This window comes from Oxyura jamaicensis, chromosome 5 (genome assembly GCF_011077185.1).
Source record: "Oxyura jamaicensis isolate SHBP4307 breed ruddy duck chromosome 5, BPBGC_Ojam_1.0, whole genome shotgun sequence".
Taxonomy (NCBI): domain Eukaryota; kingdom Metazoa; phylum Chordata; class Aves; order Anseriformes; family Anatidae; genus Oxyura; species Oxyura jamaicensis.
Genome location: NC_048897.1, coordinates 49,254,382 through 49,274,985, shown reverse-complemented (window position 1 = coordinate 49,274,985; position 20,604 = coordinate 49,254,382). Strand labels below are relative to the sequence as shown.

The 20,604-nt window shown below is 44.7% G+C and overlaps 1 protein-coding gene across 8 annotated transcripts; it reads right to left on the bottom strand.

Annotated features, from left to right (window-relative positions):
- Nucleotides 1-8,408: 8,408 nt before the first annotated feature.
- Nucleotides 8,409-20,066, bottom strand: LOC118168342 (potassium channel subfamily K member 16-like). 8 transcript variants are annotated; one of them, XM_035328665.1, is made up of 6 exons: nt 19,592-20,061; nt 18,585-18,907; nt 16,410-16,530; nt 13,969-14,135; nt 11,982-12,147; nt 8,409-9,357 (listed from the first exon to the last, which is right to left on the bottom strand). In XM_035328665.1, the coding sequence occupies exons 1-6, from the start codon at nt 19,815-19,817 to the stop codon at nt 9,053-9,055; spliced, it is 1,308 nt and encodes a 435-aa protein (XP_035184556.1). In that variant the 5' UTR covers nt 19,818-20,061; the 3' UTR covers nt 8,409-9,052. The 8 variants fall into 8 exon arrangements, with proteins under 8 accessions (XP_035184556.1, XP_035184558.1, XP_035184561.1 ...); XM_035328667.1 differs by having other exon boundaries at nt 11,982-12,150; nt 18,585-18,783; nt 19,391-20,054; XM_035328670.1 differs by having other exon boundaries at nt 11,982-12,150; nt 18,585-18,783; nt 19,629-20,054.
- Nucleotides 20,067-20,604: the final 538 nt, after the last annotated feature.

Below are 20,604 nucleotides of genomic sequence, written 5' to 3'. Positions count from 1 at the left end.
CCTTTGCTGAATCTTATCTCTATGGTCTGACACAGGGCGGGAGAACAACAAGCAGAAGATCTCAGGCTCCTCCTGGCTGTAAAAGACTCCAAAGGAAATGCTGCTTGGGTTTGTCAGCCTCTAGAACCCCACAGGCCACAGTCAAACCTGGTGGAGGTCCACAGAGCTCCGATGCACCCCTGCAGCAGTGCCAGCTGACACTAGGCAGGGGATATGGGATAAATCTGTTTGCATGTCTTGGCTTTCTGCGATGCAAAGGCTCAGTCTCTCTATTGCAAACTGTGAATGTTTGCTTATTTTCAAGCGTACAACTCTTGACTTACACCAGCTTTGCTGGGAAGTGCGCTGGTGTTTCATTCTGGAAGACAGATCTTCAAAGGGTAATGTACACTTAACAAACTTGATTTTGGAGTCTCTCAGGAAGGCTTTGAAAACAAAAGCTCAAATTCCAGAGTAAGTAGAAAGTCCTTGGTTCCTCGTGGTGAAAGCTTCCTACCAGAATTATTCCCAGAGGCAGTATAGACTTTGCATTTTGCCTCATCTAAATGCATTAGGAGGAGTATTAAATTTCACATGTGCTGCATGTTGATGTAATTCTCCTGACACGTCTGTTTGCACCATTATGAAATAAGGGATTTCCTTTCCCTTTCTTTCCACATTTGCCCCACTCTCCAGGGATCTCCAGGATATGATCCATTGGCATATGAGGATTATGTCTTTTACACAGAGGACTTTAAAAAAGCTTCGTCATTGTGCTAACAGAGGTCTTGGGACAGCAGCCTGTGTTAGTAGTGCTTGGCTGGACTGACAACCTTCAGCTGGAAGAGATCCATTTATCTTCTGTGTCATGAACCCCAAGCATCCCTGCCCCGCTCTAGCTTCACTCTGTGCACTTGTCAGGATGAGCACTTCTGTGAGGGAGGATCTCAAGCATCTTTTCATGTTGAAACACCATGAAAAAGAGGTGGTTTACAAGAGCTGAGGAACCTGGCAGCTCTGCAGCCTGCCCAGGATGACCAGCCTCAGCATCAGGGCAGAGCTGCAATGCTGGTGACTTTGTTCTGTGTCTTTGCTCTGTGACAGGATGATACAAATGCCTGTTTTGTGTGGAATTTTGGCCCTTTTTTTTTTCTTTCCCAATACCTTTTGGATGCATTTAATTATTGTGGGCTGCAAGGAAGGGGCAGAGTTAAGGAGAAGAAGAAACAGAGCTGGGATTTTTAAAACGTTTTTTTATTTCCTACTAGGTAAATATAGATTGCTAAAAGAGTGGCAGAAAACGAACTTGCCAGGCCAAGGGCAATAGAAGAGAAGATGAATTTCTTGATCAGATAACACTGACCTTACCACACAGACTGAAAAGCACGCTGCCTTACACCACTTGGGTGTCTGGTCAGGGCCTATGTGCTCAGATCCCTCACCCAGGGCTGACGGGTGTGTTCTTCAGCTCCCCAGTATGTGGCACACAGCGATATACGCTGCAGAAATGAACATACATATTGGTGGAAAAGGTGCTGGGGGGTGTGCCTTGCGACTGCCTTCAAGTACAGTTGTTGGCAAAGAACCTTTTATTCTTATATGCTGGAAAAGACCAAGACCAAAAGATATTTTATATATACATACACATACATATATAAAAATTATATAAATATATAAACATATAAATGTGATGAGCATGCATCTGTATGCACACAAGCACACAACATGCTCTACATCAATATAAAGTGCATTAAAATGCTTGCATGCATGGCTACAAACTACCGTCTTTGCATTTTTCCTGTGCATCGAGCACTTTTTCCAGGTGAATCAGAAATCTTCCTACATGTCTTTCTCTCTGTCTGTCCGAGGCAGGAGAGCAGAGACTGGAGGAGAGTTTCTGGAAGTCAAAGCCTGCAAGTGAGTTTTCTGCGCTGTTAACGTTGTGCCTCTCTCTTGCTTGGGTTGATGCTGACATCTGGAGGCTGTGCCGCAGCAGTGTGCGCACACATATTTATGGCTTTTTGCACATCTTTACGGCTGCGTGCAGTTATTTCCAGATGGCATTTTGCTCATTTTCATGGTCATACTATGTAAGAAGCACCATTTAGCTATCCTGCCATGTGAGGGTGATTTGACCCGGGAGCATTCCTAATCACCTGGATATATTTGCTAAAGTCCTCTTGCTGATTTGGGTAGTGTTTAGCATGTTTATACAGGTTCCCTGCATTAGTAATATCTGCTCATGACCTGGACAGCAAACGCGAGTCCAGACTCAAATACAGCAGGTCTGGATGCAAGGCAAACCTTGATCTGACCCAGTTAAAGAGTCAGGGAAAACTGAGGCAGGACTGCAGATGATGGAAAATGGATTTACTGCTTTAGCTGACAGATATTGGAGCATCGCTGATGTCCACAGGGGGTTCACCTACAGTGCAGGCAGTCTTACAGTGCTGACCCCCAAAATGAGCCCATGCTTTTCCTTCTCTGGTGCCACCTCCCTGTGCCACGCTGTCACCATATGTGATGTATGGCCCTGGTGGTGGGGTGACAACGTTTCTTCAACTCACTTCTCTGTTTTTTGGTATCTCTGAGGGTTTTCGGTGTGGGGTTGCCTTTCTCTGCTTTTACCCATGATCTGCCTTAATTGAGAAAACTGTGCGCCAAGGCAAGGCTTTTCATATGGAAATTTCCAGTCATATTTTTAACTTCCCAGAAATGTAGCTGAAAGGCACCCTGGCCATGACACCAAAGCCCTGCCCACTTTGGTATGGTTTATCTCTGCTTATTACTACAAATACCAGTATGCAAACTGCCACACACCAGAAACCGTGTCTCTCCCTTAGTGTGAGCATCTGCTTCCCAAGAGGAGCTGCCCACACATTTCAGGAACTGTGTTGAGCTCTGCTTCATCCACTCGTCATGCCATCACCAACTTGAGGGCCAGAAGGAAGAAAGGATATATATATATAAAGGAGAAATAGACCTATTAAAAGATAATTAACTTATTAGAATTTTATATTGGCAATTGGGAAACTTTTCAAGTTCAGCAGAGATGGACATTTTAGCTCTTATCAATTTCTGTCTACTTTTGGGCAACATATATGCCCCAACTCCAGCATTTGTGTTGCAACAGACTTGCACAAAAGAGATGCTGAATAAAGCATCTCTATTTTGTGAAGAGGCAAACTTCTTGAATGGTAGGAATTGCTATCTAGGCAAACTGAGGAAACTGAGGAAGGTTCCTGTACTTGGCTTCCTGCAGCTTTCCCATTCTGAGCCAGCATGTATTGTATATTGAGACAAATGCCTGGACTTCTGAAGTTGAGAATAGATAGGTCTCTGCTCAGATTTCATCCTTGATTTCCAGTGAATGTCTGATGGCATTTTAAATTTAAGACCTTATCTTTGTTTTTAAGGCATTCAGTGAGTCATTTAGATGAATAGGAATGGTGAATTCTGGGGGATTTTCAGCAAAAATTCTGACACGTTCTTCTCCGGTTTTGATGCATGATTTTCTCTGTGCCTTGCTATGATAAACAATCATCTTTGTGAAGCTGGATTTACCTCAAGCCACATTTGTTCTTTGAGAATATCAGTGTCTTTCTGGCTAATCCCTCTCGAGGAAGCCATTAACTTAAATTGTAAGCTGTACCTCCCTTCATTTTTCAATGACGCATGCTTGTTGTTATTATCCTTCTGCTTATCAGTATATCTCTCTTTCTGGGGATGTATTATTTCATGCTTCGGCATCTCACCACAAAAATACAGCTATGGTTTCCAACCACATATGTGAGAATAATTGAGAGAGAAATTGGGAAAACATTTATTCAGGAGACATGTCTCCTAAATCATGTTGAACCAGCAATTAAATGGATTTGATAATTGCCCTAACTTTAACTCAGCAAAACAAGCCTTTCCAAACCTCTGGTGGAGAATTACCCTAATCAAGTCCAGAATGCCTCGTGATAGAAATGGCTGGATTTTTTGAGCAGCTTTGACACGGCTTGAGTTCACGTCCCAGGGTGGAAGTGAGGTTGGCTGCTGGGAGGCAAGAGCATGGACAGGCACTCTGGTTATCCACCAAACTAGTTACCCCCCAAATAACCAAACTTTGGCTTCGCTAGCATTGAGCAAGCAATGTTGCCCCAGGCCAGCCCTCCTCCATAGATGTAGGGGATCCCAGGGTTCCCCTTCCCTTACAGCATTAGGGCTGGTATAAAGCCTCGCAGGACATCTACAAGGCCACTTTGAATCCAGCTGGAATGGTACAAAGGGATTTGGCTGATGCCAAAATCTGATTTTTTTTGTTTATTTGGGTGAGATTGAGAGGGATGGAGAACAGGCCTCTGGAGAGTGATGAGTTATGTTTGTTGAGCCAGTTCTGAGCTGGATGCAGAGCCTTTTGGGCTTGAGTCAGGCGAGAATGCACATCTCCAAGTATGACGGAGTGGAAAACAGCGTGTGTGTGGCCCAAGTTTAGTAATTTCTGTAAAAATAAAAAAATAAAAAAAAAATGATCCCACTGGCTATATGATGTTACATTATCCAAGCTGTTCCGTTGCTTTGAGTAGTCTTTCTGCTTCCAGAAAAAGATAAAATAAAATTAATATCTCCAAATGAGCTGGCTATTAATTGAAGGAGACCTCAGAAGTTCCCTAAACAATCCCATAATCTAATTAAAGACAGATCAAAGTGCAGTTTCTCTTATTCTCTCTAGAGGCAAATGAATTTCTCAGGGGCTTCTTTCTGAAAGAAAGATCGTTTCTCGTGGCATTTCCTTGGTTTCAAGTGCAGAAATGCACTCTGTTTGCTAGCTGGCAGCAAAGCCGTGGGTGATGTATGAGGAGCAGCCCAGCCTGTATGGCAATGCAGTAACATGCTGCTGCTGTTTAATCCAAGATAATATGTTTCATGATCCTACTCCCAGAGTTTTCCAGCAACTGGTTAAATGTATGGGAAAGAGTTTGGCCTGCCTTGGAAGCGTTCCTGCTTTGTAAACAAGCTGCAGTGGGAGAGCTGGCGGTTGTGGTGGAGGCTGCTCTGTGCAAACTGGCTCTCCCCACGCGGCACAGCAGGGCTGGGTGGCAGCGAGGGCTTTTCAACAGCTCCCGGGAAAGGCTCCAGGCTGTGCAGACCTGCCGATGGAAAAGTCCCTCCAGAGGGCCGCTGCTGGCACAGCAGGGAGCTCGGGCTGGGTTTGACTCCTGTTTTCTGTGCCTTGGGCAAGGGGAACGTGCAGGAGAGCCAGAGCTTGGCTTATACTCCTGAATTAAAAGTCTCAGGATCATTTTGAATCTCTGACTTTGGAGGAGAAGCTCTGTTCTAACTTTGCTCTCAGTTCAGGATTATCTTACTTAACCTCAGCAACTACAGGACTACTGCCTAGGTCCAATTTATTAATGAGCAATATTAGGACATTTGATTCTGGTTGAGAAGGCACCAGACCAGGTGTCAGCCAAAGACTGCCTGCCTGAACTGAGGTGATACACTTAATTTTCTCTGGGCACCTTACTGTAAGCACAGAAAGCAACAGCTCCCTCTTGTAAGGGTGATGTGAGGACAAGATCTGCCGTGGCTGTGCAGTGCTCGAAGGATGATAATGCTGGAAAAGGCTGTTTGCTTCGGCCCAGAGAGATTTGTTGCCGTGCCTAAGCTCTTCTGGAGACGACTTTATTGTTCAGCATAAACATGAGGAACAGTATCATGTCCAAAAACTTTCTTCTCCCACCCTGGCTTGCAGCTTTCCTGGACTCCTCCCCTCTCCTTCCCCAACAGAGAAGACCACACACCCTTTGGTGCTTTTTTTTTTTTTTTTTTTTCCTTCCTCTTTTTCTTCCTCTACCCCTTCTGTGGCACCGTGGCCTGTCCCCAGGGCTGCTGCAGAGCAGGCCAGCACGTCCTGGCCCTCATACTGACACCAGCACCTTCACCTTTGCCGGTTTTTACTGCACCAATCCCTTCCCCTGTGGGACAGGGGGGTGAATGGGTGCGCCAGGCCTGCAGCGAACGTTTGTGGTGGGAGCCAGCGTGCCAGGCGTGTGTGAGGGTGCCAGCCATGACGGATTGCTGACAGAAAGCTGTCACATCCCCTGCCGACCCCTGTCAAGCTGTGTCAGCCTGGGTACGAGGCAGGATCCCCAGGCAGGCCTGCTCAGGTTGCACATCCCTGCCTCTCTTTTGAGACTGAGCATGTTTTAGTCCCTAGTGAGCTCAGGAACCGTATAAAAGGCAGGATGGCTTCCTGTGGCTCACACCGACCAAGCCCTGGAACTTGCACTGGCCAGGGCTGCCCCAGCTGTGCCAGCCAGACTGCACAGGAGGAGAAGTAAAACTGCCCAAAGTCGGCAGAAATACAGAGGAAGGGGTCTGTGGCACACAGCCACGAGAGGGCACAAGAAGCAAAGCTGAGACCCTTCCTCAAAAGGCCTCGCTGCAGCTACGGTGATTTAAGAGCCAGCTTGCTTTCTTAGGGAGGCCATCTGAATATCTCCCAAGATATTCAGATATCTGAATAGGCCACCTGAATATCTCCTGAGATATTCTGTGATTTTTATGCCTGTGGCTGTGCTTTGTCCACACGCAGGCCCGCATCCACAGCTGAAGGGACACCTCAGTGTATGGTGTCTGAAGGAGGGCAGCCCCATGATGACAGCTCGTGTTTTCCACATCCCCTGTCCCTCTTGAGTGTGCTCTGGCCCTGGCCCTTCCTAAATTGCCTTGATTGCTCTGCATTGCAGGACATTGCCAGCTTGTTTCAGGGATGCTTGTGTTATTTGTCATGACAGGGAGCAAGCAGGACAGTGAGAAAAAGTTGAAGAAAACCCTTCAGAAGGTTGTTGACTTCAAGATACTTTTTTGGGCATGGTTCTCTCCCTGCTCTTCTTTCCCCCCAGCAACAGAGACAGCAAATGGACATGTTGCTGGCTCACAGGCCCCACCTGGCACCTTGGGGCTGGGGACATCAAACACCAGGAACCGTCCTGGAAGGGACTACGAGAGGCCATGTAAAATTGCCACCACAGCTCAATGCAGGACCACCTCTCTCTAAACCAGCCCTCACAGCATGCATGTTAGGTTGGGGATGTGGTTAATGCTCCCCATGGGAAGGGCTGGGAAAAGACAACAACAACAACAAAATATGCCTGAAAAATAATAATGTGAGGCAAGGCTTGGTGAGAGGTCACAAGATCCCTGCCTGGGAGCATCTGCTTGTTTTCTCTCCCCACCTCTGGTGTCACCCTGTGATAGCAACAAGGTCATAGCTTGCACAGGAGCTCCTGTGTGGTGTGACATCCATGCCACCCTGCCCTGATTTCATGTGGTTCTCATTCCTGCTGCCTCAGAAAGGCTTCCTGAGAAGGAGAGATGTTAGATGAGAAGTTAGCCTTGAGGGCAACACTGGGAAATAATTTGCGGAGGGAAAGAAAGGACATATTTGGTCAGGTCTACATGCCAGGTCTTGAACCAGCGGATCTGTTTTGGCAAGAAGTGTGGTTTTGTTTGACTGAAAAAGTTATGAGTTCAACTTCAAGGCTGATTGCATCTTTATGGCCTAAAATTGCTTTACAGCTGTAATTTATTCTCCCTTTTGTACAAGAATAGCTCTGGCAAGGGTTGGTTTTGCTGTAACTAACACCCGGAGGGTAAGGCGAGAACAATTATTCATTGTCTGACAAAACAGAAACTCGAGGGTATCACGAAAACCTGTTAAGCCACAGGTTCAGCACTGACAAAAGGAGGCACTTCGTATACTGAACCTATGGACTGCCTTGGGAGGGTTCTGGGGGTTGTGATGTGAATTCAGGATTTGAGCAGGTTCCTGGACTTTGAAATACAGACCCCGCCTCTCGCACCGGCTCCTGGAAGAGAGATTGCACTCTGGGGCCAGGGGATGGCAGAGCTGCCTCCTTTTTACCTTACTTCGAAGGATGTGCTAAAAGGACTGACTTTCACTGGAACCATATACATCCACAAGACTCTTCACCTCTGTGGCTGTGTCTCCTACAGCAGCTTTGCAAGCAATTCACGATGGGGTTTTTCTGTACTCTTGACACACACAAGGCATGTGAATGGTAGATCAGGCTTTTAAATGCCAGGGTCTTCACCCAGGGATAACCTGCATGCCAGGAGGTACATCTGAAAAACCATGCTCAAATTTGGCGTTATTTTGTACCTGGTGGAAGGTAAGGATGCATTGTTTAGACAATGGCTGCACTTGGAAACTACTTTAGCGCAGCACAATAGGATTGTTTTCAAATGACATTATAGGAGTTATGGCATACAAACATAGCAGCAGCAAACCTCTGCTGCAGAGTACTCCTCCATTCAAGCTCTCTGATCTTGTTAAATCCTTATAAAATGAAATAATTTTAAAATGTTAATATATATTTCTTTATAAACTCTATCAGAAAAGTTTTTCAAAGCCACAGGACAGAACTTGGAATCATCTTTATTCATCTTCATATAAAACAGAAAGAGGTAGAATTAATAATTTCTAACACAGCTAACCTTTTTCTAACCCTGTTCATTAGATGCCTCTAGAGTCTCTGAACTGCACCCAGGTCTTGTCCTTCAAACATGTCTTTCAGATCATGTTAGTTTATCCAATATTACGGTTCAAATCAGGCACCTATTCAGTTATATGCTTGTATTTCTTCTTCCAACCTAGTGCTATGCAATGACTCAGAAAGCTTGTTCATATCAGTTCCTGGAAGAGACGTGAATTTTGCAAGCAGAAAAACTTGAACACAAACAGCTAGCTCTGCCATGACCCTCCTCTGCATTTTTACGAAGGTACCTTAAAAAAAAAAAAGCCTTGCAAAATGAAAGCACTTGTCATGTTTTAGCACATTATGGCTGCAAACTGAAGAGCAAATTTCTTACCATTAATACTGTGTGTCTGTGTAACTATAAGTCTTGGGTTTGGAAAGGTCATATTTCAGCAAAAGGTAGGAGAAATTTTATTTCCATGGGAATTTCTTTAGAATAATGCACTAGCAATTTTCCACCGAAGACTTCAATCTCCATATGTAATGGCAGTATTTTTGGCTATAAGTAAAAAACATTGTTCTTATTATTTTGTTTGTTCAGAACCTGCTGCTAATGACTCCATTTTCTGTGCATCCCCTCCAGCACATGGTGGTATTACTTCTTCTTCTGGTAAAAAATGAGCAGGCCAGCATCTTCTTGGTTGGCTTGCTTCATTGTCCTTACTCACCTTTACAATTTGATGGAGATCCTTGACAATTATTTTTTCAGTATCTTCTAGAACTGTTGTCAATAAATTAAATAGGAGAGCAATCCAAGCAAGGCCAAAAAGAATCCAAATGGCCACAAGTGTTCGGTAGTAGGAAAAATAAATCCTGCCAGGTTGTTTACCTGAAGGTAGGGGGAGAAAAAGAAGAAAATTATTAAGTTAAAATTTCTATGCCTGTGCAAAATGGGCAAGCCTAATGAATTCATTAGTGTCTTTTAAATAGAGTACTTTAAGGTGGCTTTTTCATTGTGGTGAAGTCTCTCACCTCCCCAGAAATACTGCAGGTCAGAGGAAAACATGCTTTAAGATCAGGCTGAGCCAGTCTTGTGCAACAGATTTTTGTCAGCACACATATGCTGGTCTGTCAAAAAGATATACTGGGGCTAGGGTGGATTATCAACAGAGCAGGTTATTGTGTTTCTGTTTATTTCTATAAAATATGATTATGACATTATGTGATAATAAATAATTGCTCTAAATTATAGGTATCCTTAATTGAAATTGCAACTCCTAGTTTACTTTTGAATGGCTTCAAGAGCTTCCTCCATTAAAAAAGTAGGTGACTGATGAGAACTCACCATCACATGCCAAGACCACAACTTTTGGTGTTGGAAACTAGTCGACTGAAGCTTATTTCATGCAGCCCAAACCTCCCAGTTGCACTCAGTATTGCACACCTGCTTTACTGTATGGGTCATTTGATTTGTTTCCTTAGATATCAGCACCCCACCAACTACATTCAGAGAGCATTTGCTCCTACTCCATCTGGTCCCACACAACTTTATTAGCATGGTATGGCCCTGGCATCTACATGAAAACTTGGTAATATTGCTTAGTGAGTGTTGCAAGTCACTGTCAGTGGTGAATCCATACAGCAGAAAACACAGGAACATGCATGGACAGGGGGGTCACCACAGATCTGGTGGAGTGTTTCCCATTATGAAGCTGCCCAGAAGGAGTCAGGATGCTGGAAATTCATTTTAGATTCTGCAGTGCTTTGCATTACATAAATCAATTTGTAGGATTTTTGGTTTTCCTCATGCAAGAGCTTTGGAAGTGGGGCAGCAGTGAGTTGGCTTGTCGTCATGGGCAGATATCAAAAAGCTGGTTTTATTTTTCTGCTGGGGCTGAGTTGGCATAGAAGTTGTCAGAGTTTCTGCAAAGCAACTCCTTTTGTGCTCTTATCTGAAACTCATGACATGAGTTTAGGACTTCAACGCTGTTTCCAAAGCAACTAGTAGTATCTTTGTAATGTTAACAAAGTCCAGTCAAAGTCCAGCCAAAACTGGACTTCAGTAGGGCATAAAGTGGGTTTACAGCCCAGAGGGAGTTTCACACTAGAGGTATTACCTATGTGTACATGTACTCTAAAGAACTGAACTTAGACTCTGTCATCTTCTTAGGATATCGTCTTCCTTCCCCACATAAAACAGGCTTTATCTCATGCTTGAAGTACAAGAGCTGCAATACAGCTTTGAATTACTAAAATGCAAATAAACTCAGACCCGTACTGTTCTACTTGGCTAGCACAAAATCATTTGTCTTTTGTAATCAATTCTAAATACATAATAGTCAGAACATTCACTCTGCTTGTTTTGTTGAGAAGGTGTGAGGCATTAAACTTATAATTTTATCACCATTGTTTAACACCAAAAGAGATTAATACTGCAGGAAAAAGTACTGCAGCTCCAGTTAAGTCACCCTGATGAAGATGAAATCCCAGAGCCAGGAGGCCTGTCTAATTCTGAAGTTTTAGCTGTGTTTGTAAAATAACATGGCTGCAGAGGAGGAAGTGCTATGGAAGTAGTTGTTTTTAAGTTGTAATTTGCTTTTGTTACTGGAAAACGTGCTGAAGTATTATCTCAGAGCTTCCATCTCATAGCACTGTTGAGGAAAATCTTATGTTGGTGAGATGCCAGCAGGACACGTAGAGAAATTTTTGAGTGTCCTTGGAGTCCTTGTGTTCAACTGCTTCTTCCATGGACACTGATTTGACTCCTGGTTTTCCCTGTGGAGTTGGAAGCAGTTCTAGAAGCTGATTCTATAGGGAGTGTATTTTGGTCAGCAGTGTTTTGAAGTTTGAACACTTCTGAACACACAAGTGTTTTGAGAAGAACCCCAGCTTGCTAGAGTATAGCTTAAATGGTTGAACATCAGGGGAACTCCTAAGCTTCAACTTGTGAAGGCAGAGAGCATCCAGTCATGCATAAGGAGACTAAAGAAGGCCACGTTTGAAGTGATATATGTATTTAAGCCACATTTCTCATAGAGTGAGTACATTTCCCCATTTCCCTATGACTATGATTGCCACCTCTTAGATTTGTGTAAAACCATGTCTTCTGAAACATGACTACTAATTTCTTTACTGTACGCTTAGAAACACAAGTCTAAGCTAAAGTAGGAATACAAGTCTTACAGTGCCTGACACTCACAAACTATTCTCTTTTGGTATATACAAATTCCTAGGCTCCTTGAATTTTCCCCTTCCATCCCCTAAATATTTGGCTTCTTTGCACCCCAAAGCACCCCATGTCATTATATTTAGACAATTTCATGCTTTCATCAGCACATGCAGTCCCAGAGAGGAAAGTATATTACCCCAGAACTGTATAAGGCAAAGACAGGTCAACGACCCAAATGTAAGATTTTTCTCTACAGTACGTTGGTGGCCTGTGCAGTCAACTCATGGTAATTACAGTTGCAACCCTGATACTTTGCTGCGTCTCCTCTCTGAAATCAACCTTACCTACTACATAATCTCCAAAGCCAATGGTGCTGAGGGTGATAAATGCAAAATAAATTCCTTCGCTGTAGGACCAGCCCTCTGTTATCTGGAAGAAGAGTGACGGCAAGCACAGAAACACTAGGATCCCGGTGGCCAAAAAGAACAAAAGGGTCAGAAATTTGATCTTCTTCTGAAAAAGAAATCAATTCAATTATCATCAGGATTTGACACGCTAGCAGGTCATATATAATGATGGGTATTCATAATGGGTGGCTATCTAGGAACACATACTGTAATCACAAGGGTGATTAAGGTTTTGTACTATTTTCCCTCTTGAAAAACCCTCGCCTTGACCTGAGGCAAGGGAAAGCCACAAATATGGGTGTTGCATGTTTGCAGTAACCCTGGGAGATGTGGTCTTTTTTTCCTGATTCTATCAACGTTCAGTGACCATGAGCATGGGAAAGCACTTTCATAATGACATTTACCAGAATTAAGCTATTTTATTTTTCCACCAAACTGCTTCACTTACACTTAGTTTTCAAGTATTCAGGTATGGCACTCAAAGCACATTCAAAATTGCTTAGGCAAATAGACACTTAAAAAAATAGTTTACAAGTTTACATCACTTCCAACAATGTTGTCTCCAAGAGTTTGATTGTTGACTTTATTTCTCATTACAATAGTGCCACAACTTAACTCCTACCCAGTGTATAAGTGAGCGCAAGAAGATCCTTAACAAATGAGCTCCTGATGAAGAAGTAGTTGGACAGTGACCTTTGAACCATCCTACCACCAAGCAGCTTTGAAGAAGCTTGGCTGAAGAAAAAAGACTAGTTGTACAGTAAGATTTCTCAAACAGATACACATATAGTTTATGCATAGAATTTTACAAGTCCAGGTTGTCTGGAAACGAATGGCAACTGCTGGATAATTTTTCATGCCTTCAAGCATTGTGCTTGTTCTAGAGTCAGTCTGATTAAGCCTTATGTTCTATTTAAGTCTTCAGACATAAGGAGATATTTAACAATTTGATTGGGGTTGTCTATAGCATTTATACTTTGTCCTGAAAGAGAATTACAGCAGGAGACACAAAAAAACTATTCTCACTTCCTCAGAAGTGATGAGAGAATGGAAGGAGCTCCAAATAACCTGGAGCATAACCAGACAAGAGACATCCTGTCTTTAGCCCCTTATGAGTGCCTCCTCATCTTTCAACATCCTTTTCTGGTTTCAACATCTACACCCTTTTCTGGGTTCAAATGAGCCTGAAGTTTCCTTTCTGTCAAAGTGAAGGGAGGAGGGGGATTAAAGGACTACATAATGAATACAGAGGGGTGACGTGCTAGGCATTGAGTCAGTATGTACTGAAACCCCTTCTGCTCACCTCCTTTTTACAGCTTTACAGCTTGTCTCTCTTTCCCTAAAAATAGGATGCTTAATCATCTACAGAGGTACTGGCAATAAAGAAAGACAGGTACTTCCCTAGAGCTAGTTCCTGGGATAAGTGTCTAGAGAAGTGGGATGAGGCACCCACTCTCTCCATTGATTGCTGAAATGGACTAGATGTTACATCATTTATACAGAATCATAGAATCTAAGAATCACAGAATATCCTGAGCTGGAAGGGACCCACAAGGAGCATTGAGTCCAACTCCTGGGTCTCCTTAGGTCTACCCAAAAAATAAGACCATGTGTCTGAGAGTGTTAGCCAAACGCTTCTTGAACTCAGTGTTGTGACCACTTCCCTGGGGAGACTGTCCCAGTGCCTGACCACCCTCTCAGTGAAGAACCTTTTCCTGACATCCAGCCTGAACTGCCAATGATTTGGCATAAAAGGCATATGCCAAATACACATGGTTTGGCATACAGGCATATTTGCTTATATGGATATGCAAAACTCATCCCCTTCTCTGAATACCTTCTCTATGATTGCCTTGGTTTAGCTCTTCAAGGGAAAGTCTAGAAACTATCATATAACTGTGCCTGAGAAAGTAAAACCAATTACCTTTCTCATTCCTTTCTCGTACAGGAATTTCCCCAGCTTTTTACACAGCAGCGAGAGCATCTTACCAACACGGTGCAGAAAAACAATATTCAGAGGGATTCCAAAGAGAGCAAAAAAGACACAGAAGATCTGTCCCCCAGCAGTTTTAGGACGGAGAGTGCCATAGCCTATGAAAAAAAGATGGGTTGGGGGGATATTTCAAAGAGCTGGAGCAATCCATGGTCACATTCACACCTACCCCAGCCTGGCTTTCCTTTGACCCCAGAAGATGTGGCTAGCACTTCTCAGCCCATGTGTGCTCACTTTTCACTGGTCAAACCAGAAACCAGATGAAGTGATTCACTCTGCATATTCTGTGGGATGCAGAGAGTGCTGTGTGCTCCCAGCCTAGCCTTAATGGGAAAGAAAGCATAATCTGAAAGCAGTTATGAAAAACACATTCTGTCCTGCAACAAATACATGGAAAGACAGAAACCAGAAAGCTGGGGACCTGGAAGATGTCAAGGCTGGAGTCCCAGGCTGCTTGCCATGCCACAATCACACAATCTGCCTTCTTGTTGACATGCCTGTGTGTTAGCAACCTCCGTGGCTAAATGCCAGTAGGTTGGTATGTCCAGATACTGGCTCCAGCCCTGGAGACAGTGTAGGGTGCATTAGAATAGCTTGTGCTAATTAGCCCAGACCTTACTGGTGGCTGATTTATTCATACCACAGATATATTTGTCTTAAAATCCTATTAAAAGAGGATTTATCTAAGTAGTGGAATAATGGCTGCAGATCTCCAAACATGTCCTTTAATGGACTGGAGACTTTGCTCTTCTTAGACCCCATGAGGTATATCTTTAAGTGCAAGAGGCCTGTACTTTGTGTATGTCCTTATTTCATCATTGACCCTGAGAAAAAGCACTTTCCCTAGCACAGTTCATCTCTAGGCATCCATTACTTGGAAAATGCAATGTTTTCTTCTGGGGAAAAGACAAATAAAACAACTGAGTGATTTATTGACTGTTGGGCCCCTAGGTGCTTGAGCTGTCTTATGCTCCCTGTCACACAACTATTGCATTTTCATTACAGCAAAACCTGATGAAGATGGGTGGAAGTTGTTCACTAACAGAATTCTGCAGCAAGGGTGCAGAGAAACAGGCAAGTTGTAGTTTTCCTGGGGCAACCTTTTCTCCTCACCAGGGAAACAAGTTTGATGCAACCAATTTGTTGGGTGGAGAAATGCCATAATGAAAAAACTACAATACTGGTGGCAGCAAGGAATGGACTAGCTAGTAGCAGCGTGCTGACAAACTAGTTTCTCTGAGATGTTTGTCATGGATGTGAAGGGTCAGAGGCCTTTCAAAGTGCAGCGCACTTTTCTGTAATGAAAGGACCTCTTTGACAGTGATGGGGTCTGACTCCTGCACTGCTGAGGAGCAAGAAATCAATAAGATGTGATTTTTAGTTCAAGGTCATTGGTGGTATTTGGACAATGTGATCAAAAGTGGAAAGTGAGCCTTCATACTCCTCTCCAAATCCTCCTAGAGACTTCTGCGTTGCACTGAAAGGGTTCCAGCAGATCAGTGGAAACTGCTGGAAAGAACTTTACTCAGGGCTCTACGTTTTCTTTCTTCTACAGCAGGAGGTCTCTACAACACATATAACACCTAAACACTTACCAAGTTGCTGGGGCACCACTGGTGCCCCTGTGACATGTCACACTCACATATCACTAGCGCAGCTGTGCCTAGGGTATAGTGGGAATGAGGCCTCAGCTTCTGAAAACATACAGTTAACTCTCACTGTGTGACAGTGTGAAGCAGTAGACAACAGTGTGGATTTCATGCTCAAATTTGGCAGGCCTTTAGTCTTTGGGATGTGTATTTGAGGGTAAGGGAAAGGCAGGCAGGGGCAAGCAGCCCATGAAATCATCAGAACAGCTTGAAGGAGCAATCTGAAAGTCTCAGCATTTGCCTTGCCCCCTTCCCATTTCTTCCCCCTGGTGTATTGCTAATCCAATACATACACCAAGAGCTCATCAGAGGTTATTGAGATGGTGTCCAATCCCCAGCAGAGTTCAATTATTTCCTACTATTCTTACAGCACTCTCAGATTTAAAGCCTGTTTGACCCTAGAATAAAGATCAGGAAAGTCAAATCTATCTTCTACCTACAACTGACATCAGAGCCAAGATTTTACAAGATGGCTCAAAAAGAAGAAACAAGTGAGAAACAACAGCATGAAAGGCCATTGGTATTTCAAAACCCAAATAACTCACAAAAAGTTGTGCACTGGTGAGGTCTCAGGACCATATTGGTTGCTGCTTCCCATCCATGCCAATAAAGGGCTGGATTTTCTATCCTTGGAAGTATTATTTGTTTACTTCCTAATAAGCAGACATAAGTGTCACACACACGAACACACACATTCATAAACATGGAAAGCATAAAGCCTACCTATTGTGGAGACCACTGTGCCTGCAAAGAAGAAGGAGTTGCTGAAATCCCAGTTGCTGTTTTCAGTCTGTGATTCATTTCCAACAGGGTATACTCCATTCTGAATGGCTTCAGTCAGGTTCTGGAAGGGAAGGTATTTTAAAAAATATTTATTTTTTAATCAACATGACTGCTTTTCTCAAGTTTTTGCTGAAAGAATAGGATGGATTTAGCCAACTCCTGGTCCTTTCCCGTGAACAGCACTCACCTGTCCTCAGCAATACTTTAACACCATTCACACCTTTACCACCAAGGTTAGCTGGCAGTCAGCCAGTGTTTTTGAAGGTTAGTTCTTTGCCCTATCATTATGCTAAGTGCTCTCATGGGTGTTAGGAGAACTTGTCTGCTTCGGTGTGAAGTTCACCTCTAAAGTCCTTGATTCTTTCAGGTTAACACTTTGGAGAAAAAAGACCATACAGAAGACTAGGACACGGCAGAACGAGGCAGCCCACTGGATTTAGTGATGGGGTGCCAGGTTGCTGGTTTTGAGCTTTCCCTTGAGATGGCAGTGGTGGAACTGGGATGTAATCACCCATCTGTATGCAGGCACACTGAGCACTGACTCTGATCTGGGGAGGATCAGAGTAAGGCATCAGTGAGTTACAGCACAGCATGTGTGACACATACATGAAATGTAATTTTAAGGCTGTAGCCTCATTAGAGTACAAATTTAAATCCAGAGAAAGTAATTGATTTGCAAAGCCTTAATCGTGGTGCGATCACAATCAGAATCCAGCCTGATATGTACGCCTTTCTACAAACCGCATGCATGGACTGCATGCACAATATTTACAATGCAGCTTTTGAGATGAGGTTAGATGAGCATCTGTTAGAGGTGGTTTGGGCTGAGATGGGACTGCCTCGGGGCAGGGTGTTGACTAGGTGTTTCTCCCAAGATCTTTCAGCCCCATTATCTATAATTCTGTGCACTTTCAGACTTCTCCCTTTTTCTATGGCTTTAATTCTAAGTGATGCTGACTTTATTTAAGCATATTAAAACAACAACAACAACAACAACAAAAACAAAACAACACCAGTATTCAGCCAACCCTGGTTTTAGCAAACTGAGGACATTTAACTGGACATCTGCAAGCTGGTTTTTATGGAAAGAGCTGAGATAAAATGCAAGGCTGAGCCCTAGCAGAGGCAAGGCACTACCTGGAATAAACTAGCCTAAAAAAGACTAGCATAAATCTTTTCATAGCCCTTGCACAAGGATTTCATTGTCTTGAAAAAGTTCCCTTTTTTCTTCTCTTTCACCCATTTTTCCCCTCAAAAAATAAAAATTAAAAAAAAAAAGAAAATCACATTGAAGTGGGTTCATGCATTTGTGAACGGTGGGCTGGTCCAGTAGTTGCATTATGAGAAATACTGGTTCTCTCCCTTGTCTCGTTATCCTGAAAATAGGGCTGTTAAGTGCTCTATTACTTTCCCATACAGATAGGCTTACAAGGCTATTTGCATTTCCCATCTTCTCTGCAGTGTAGCAGCTATAGCTAGAAAATACCTAAGATGGATAAAGAACCCCAGTCACTATCAGCTTCTCATGCCATGACCAGAAACTTCTTTCTCTTGGCTGGGCTGCCTGCCTAACTTCTGCAGCATCTTCAAGAAATAAGCCCTGACTCACTCCTTGCAGTGAATTGGGCTTCTCTTTTTTTTTTTTTTCTTTTTTTTCCATCAGATTATTTCAGACCTCGATGTATTGTTCCTTTGTGCTGTCTGTGGCACTGCTGTGTGTGGCAACCATTCCCACTAATTTCGGACAGCCTCATTTTTCCTGTCATGCCACCTGCTGTAGATGAGCATAGACCCACTGAAAGCTGCATCGGCAGGAGGCAAGAATCTGAAGAATGGGGCCATTGTGAGCAGGGGGTGTTAACAGCTAACACACAATATTTTGTCATACCACACAGACTATATTTACCATCAGCAAGATCTGCCTCCTCAGACTGGGGAACGGGTTTGGGGTTTGCAAAAATCATCCAAATGAAGGCACTAGTAGGAAACTCAGAGAAATTTATCTGTGTATCAAGGCTGAGTAGGAAATATCTGTCGGGGAAATCAGTTGTTATTTCCCACCCATTTGTTTTACCATCTGATGGGAGAAAGGGCTTCTGCAGGACTGGTACTCACCTTCATAAATTGTTCCATCTCTGCCACTGTGAGGTGGGGGAAATTCTGCAGAAATGCCTCCTTCATCTGGGCGGCTGCCATTTTCTGCTGCTTTTCAGCGGTCCTCTCCAGTGCCTGGAATACAGCTGCACCCACCAGCAAGTAGACGAAGTAGCCGGCCACCAGCAAACCTGTCTGCAGCTTGCCACTGCACATGGCCCTCGGCGGGACACGGCAAGGGACGGGGAGCGAAAGGTGGCGATTAGTAAATTCCTGGTGCTCCTGGGGAGCCTCCCCCAGGCAGGAAGAGCCCTCCCAGCTGGGGTTTCCGCTGGGATCCTGAGCTGACGGGGACAGTGATTTGTCAAATACATTCATGAGGAAGTTGGGAAAAAAAAAAAAAAAGACACTAATATACAAAGCAAAACAAAATAGAACAACAACAACAACAAAAAATGCCACCAACTTTCCACTCTCTGGGCTGCGTGCTGTTTAGGGATTTCCTCTTGTCTGTGAAACTCTGCCTTGCTGAATTCTCAGGAAAAATGCGTCAGGATGTGAGGAGCTGGCGGGTGGCCATCTTCTCCTGCTTAAGAAGCATTCACCAGAGGCTCTGGGGACAGGTGATGACAGCATGCAAAGGGCCCATAGAGAAGCTTGCTTGGAAAAACAGTGCTTCCCTTTCTCTGCCTCCCACTAACTCCTAGAACTGGACTCCAGGGCAAGCCCTGTTGACCCCATAAGCCAGTTCTTGCTCTATGGGGCAAATCTTGCTCTTCAGAGGCAAATCTTGCTCTTCAGGGGCAAATCTCCTGGGACCCACTTGCCCTCTTGCAGCCCCGGACAAGGTTGCACCGACCTGCAAAGAGCAAACCAGGAGGACCAGGCATTGTGCTTGAAGGCAGGACTGCTGCCTGGAGGGACCAACCAAGGCTTAGGGGGAACAGGCCAAGAGCAAAACAATGAAAAGCAGCAAGGACCAATGCAGAGGCACGCCCCTAGGCAAGTGGAACCCCTTGCAAGGTTACAGGCTGATGAACTGCAGAGCAGCTCGGGGGAAAAGACCTGCTGAGGCGACCAGCTGTGGGGCAGGCGCGTTGCGCAGCGCAGCGGGAAATGGCGGCGCACGGGGCCGCTTCTGCAGTGAGGAAATCCCAGGGGGTGGAGGGAGCTGCCGGCAGCCCCCCTGGGAGCGGCCGACAAGGCTGGGGCCAGGCCAGCAGCAGCTGCCCCCCTCATACAAAAGCAGAGCATGTCAGGCAGGCGGCTTTCACGGCAGCTGCTGTAGGGAGAGTGGGAAGCGTGTTGCCGGTCGCCGTCTTCTGTTCCGGGAGCCTCTGACTGAAACAAAAATGGCGCCTGCCTGCCCCGCCAGGCTGAGGCTGAAACCCAAACAGAGGGGCCGTAATTTCCCCAGCAGATGCTTACACCCAAACTAGCCCCTTCAGAGAGCCCTAGAATTATTAAGGTTGAAAGAGACTTCCAGGATCATCTCGTCCAGCCATCCCCCTACCACCACTATCACCCTCTAAACCTTGTCCCTAAGCACCAGACCCAACCTTTCCTTGAACACCCCCAGGGACGGTGACTCCACCACCTCCCTGAGCAACCCGTCCCAATGCCTGACTGCTCTTGCTGGGAAGAAATGTCTCCTAATTTCCAACCTGAACCTCCCCTGGCACAACTTGAGGCCATTCCCTCTAGTCCTATCACTAGTTATGTGTGAGAAGAGGCCGACCCCCAGCTCCCCACACCTTCCTTTCAGGTAGTTGCAGAGAGCAATGAGGTCTGCCCTGAGCCTCCTCTTCCCCAGACCAAACAGCCCCAGTTCCCTCAGCCGCTCCTCATAGGACTTGTGTCCCAGGCCCTTCACCTGCTTCATAGCCCTTCTCTGGACACACTCCAGGGCCTCAATGTCCTTCTTGTAGTGAGGGGCCCAAAGCTGAACATAGCACTCAAGGTGCGGCCTCACCAGAACAGAGTACAGGGGGATGATCACCTCCCTGGTCCTGCTGGCTGCACTATTCCTGACACAAGCCAG

What these genes read in the sequence shown, in the direction of transcription:
- LOC118168342 (XM_035328664.1), bottom strand. Translation starts at nt 19,817, where the DNA reads ATGCTCTGCTTTTGTATGAGGGGGGCAGCTGCTGCTGGCCTGGCCCCA. An exon ending in CACAGTGGTCTCCACAATAG is followed by an intron (nt 14,136 to 16,409) that starts GTAGGCTTTATG and finishes TTTTTTTCATAG; the next exon opens with GCTATGGCACTCTCCGTCCT. An exon ending in ACGAGAAAGGAATGAGAAAG is followed by an intron (nt 12,151 to 13,968) that starts GTAATTGGTTTT and finishes TTTCTTTTTCAG; the next exon opens with AAGAAGATCAAATTTCTGAC.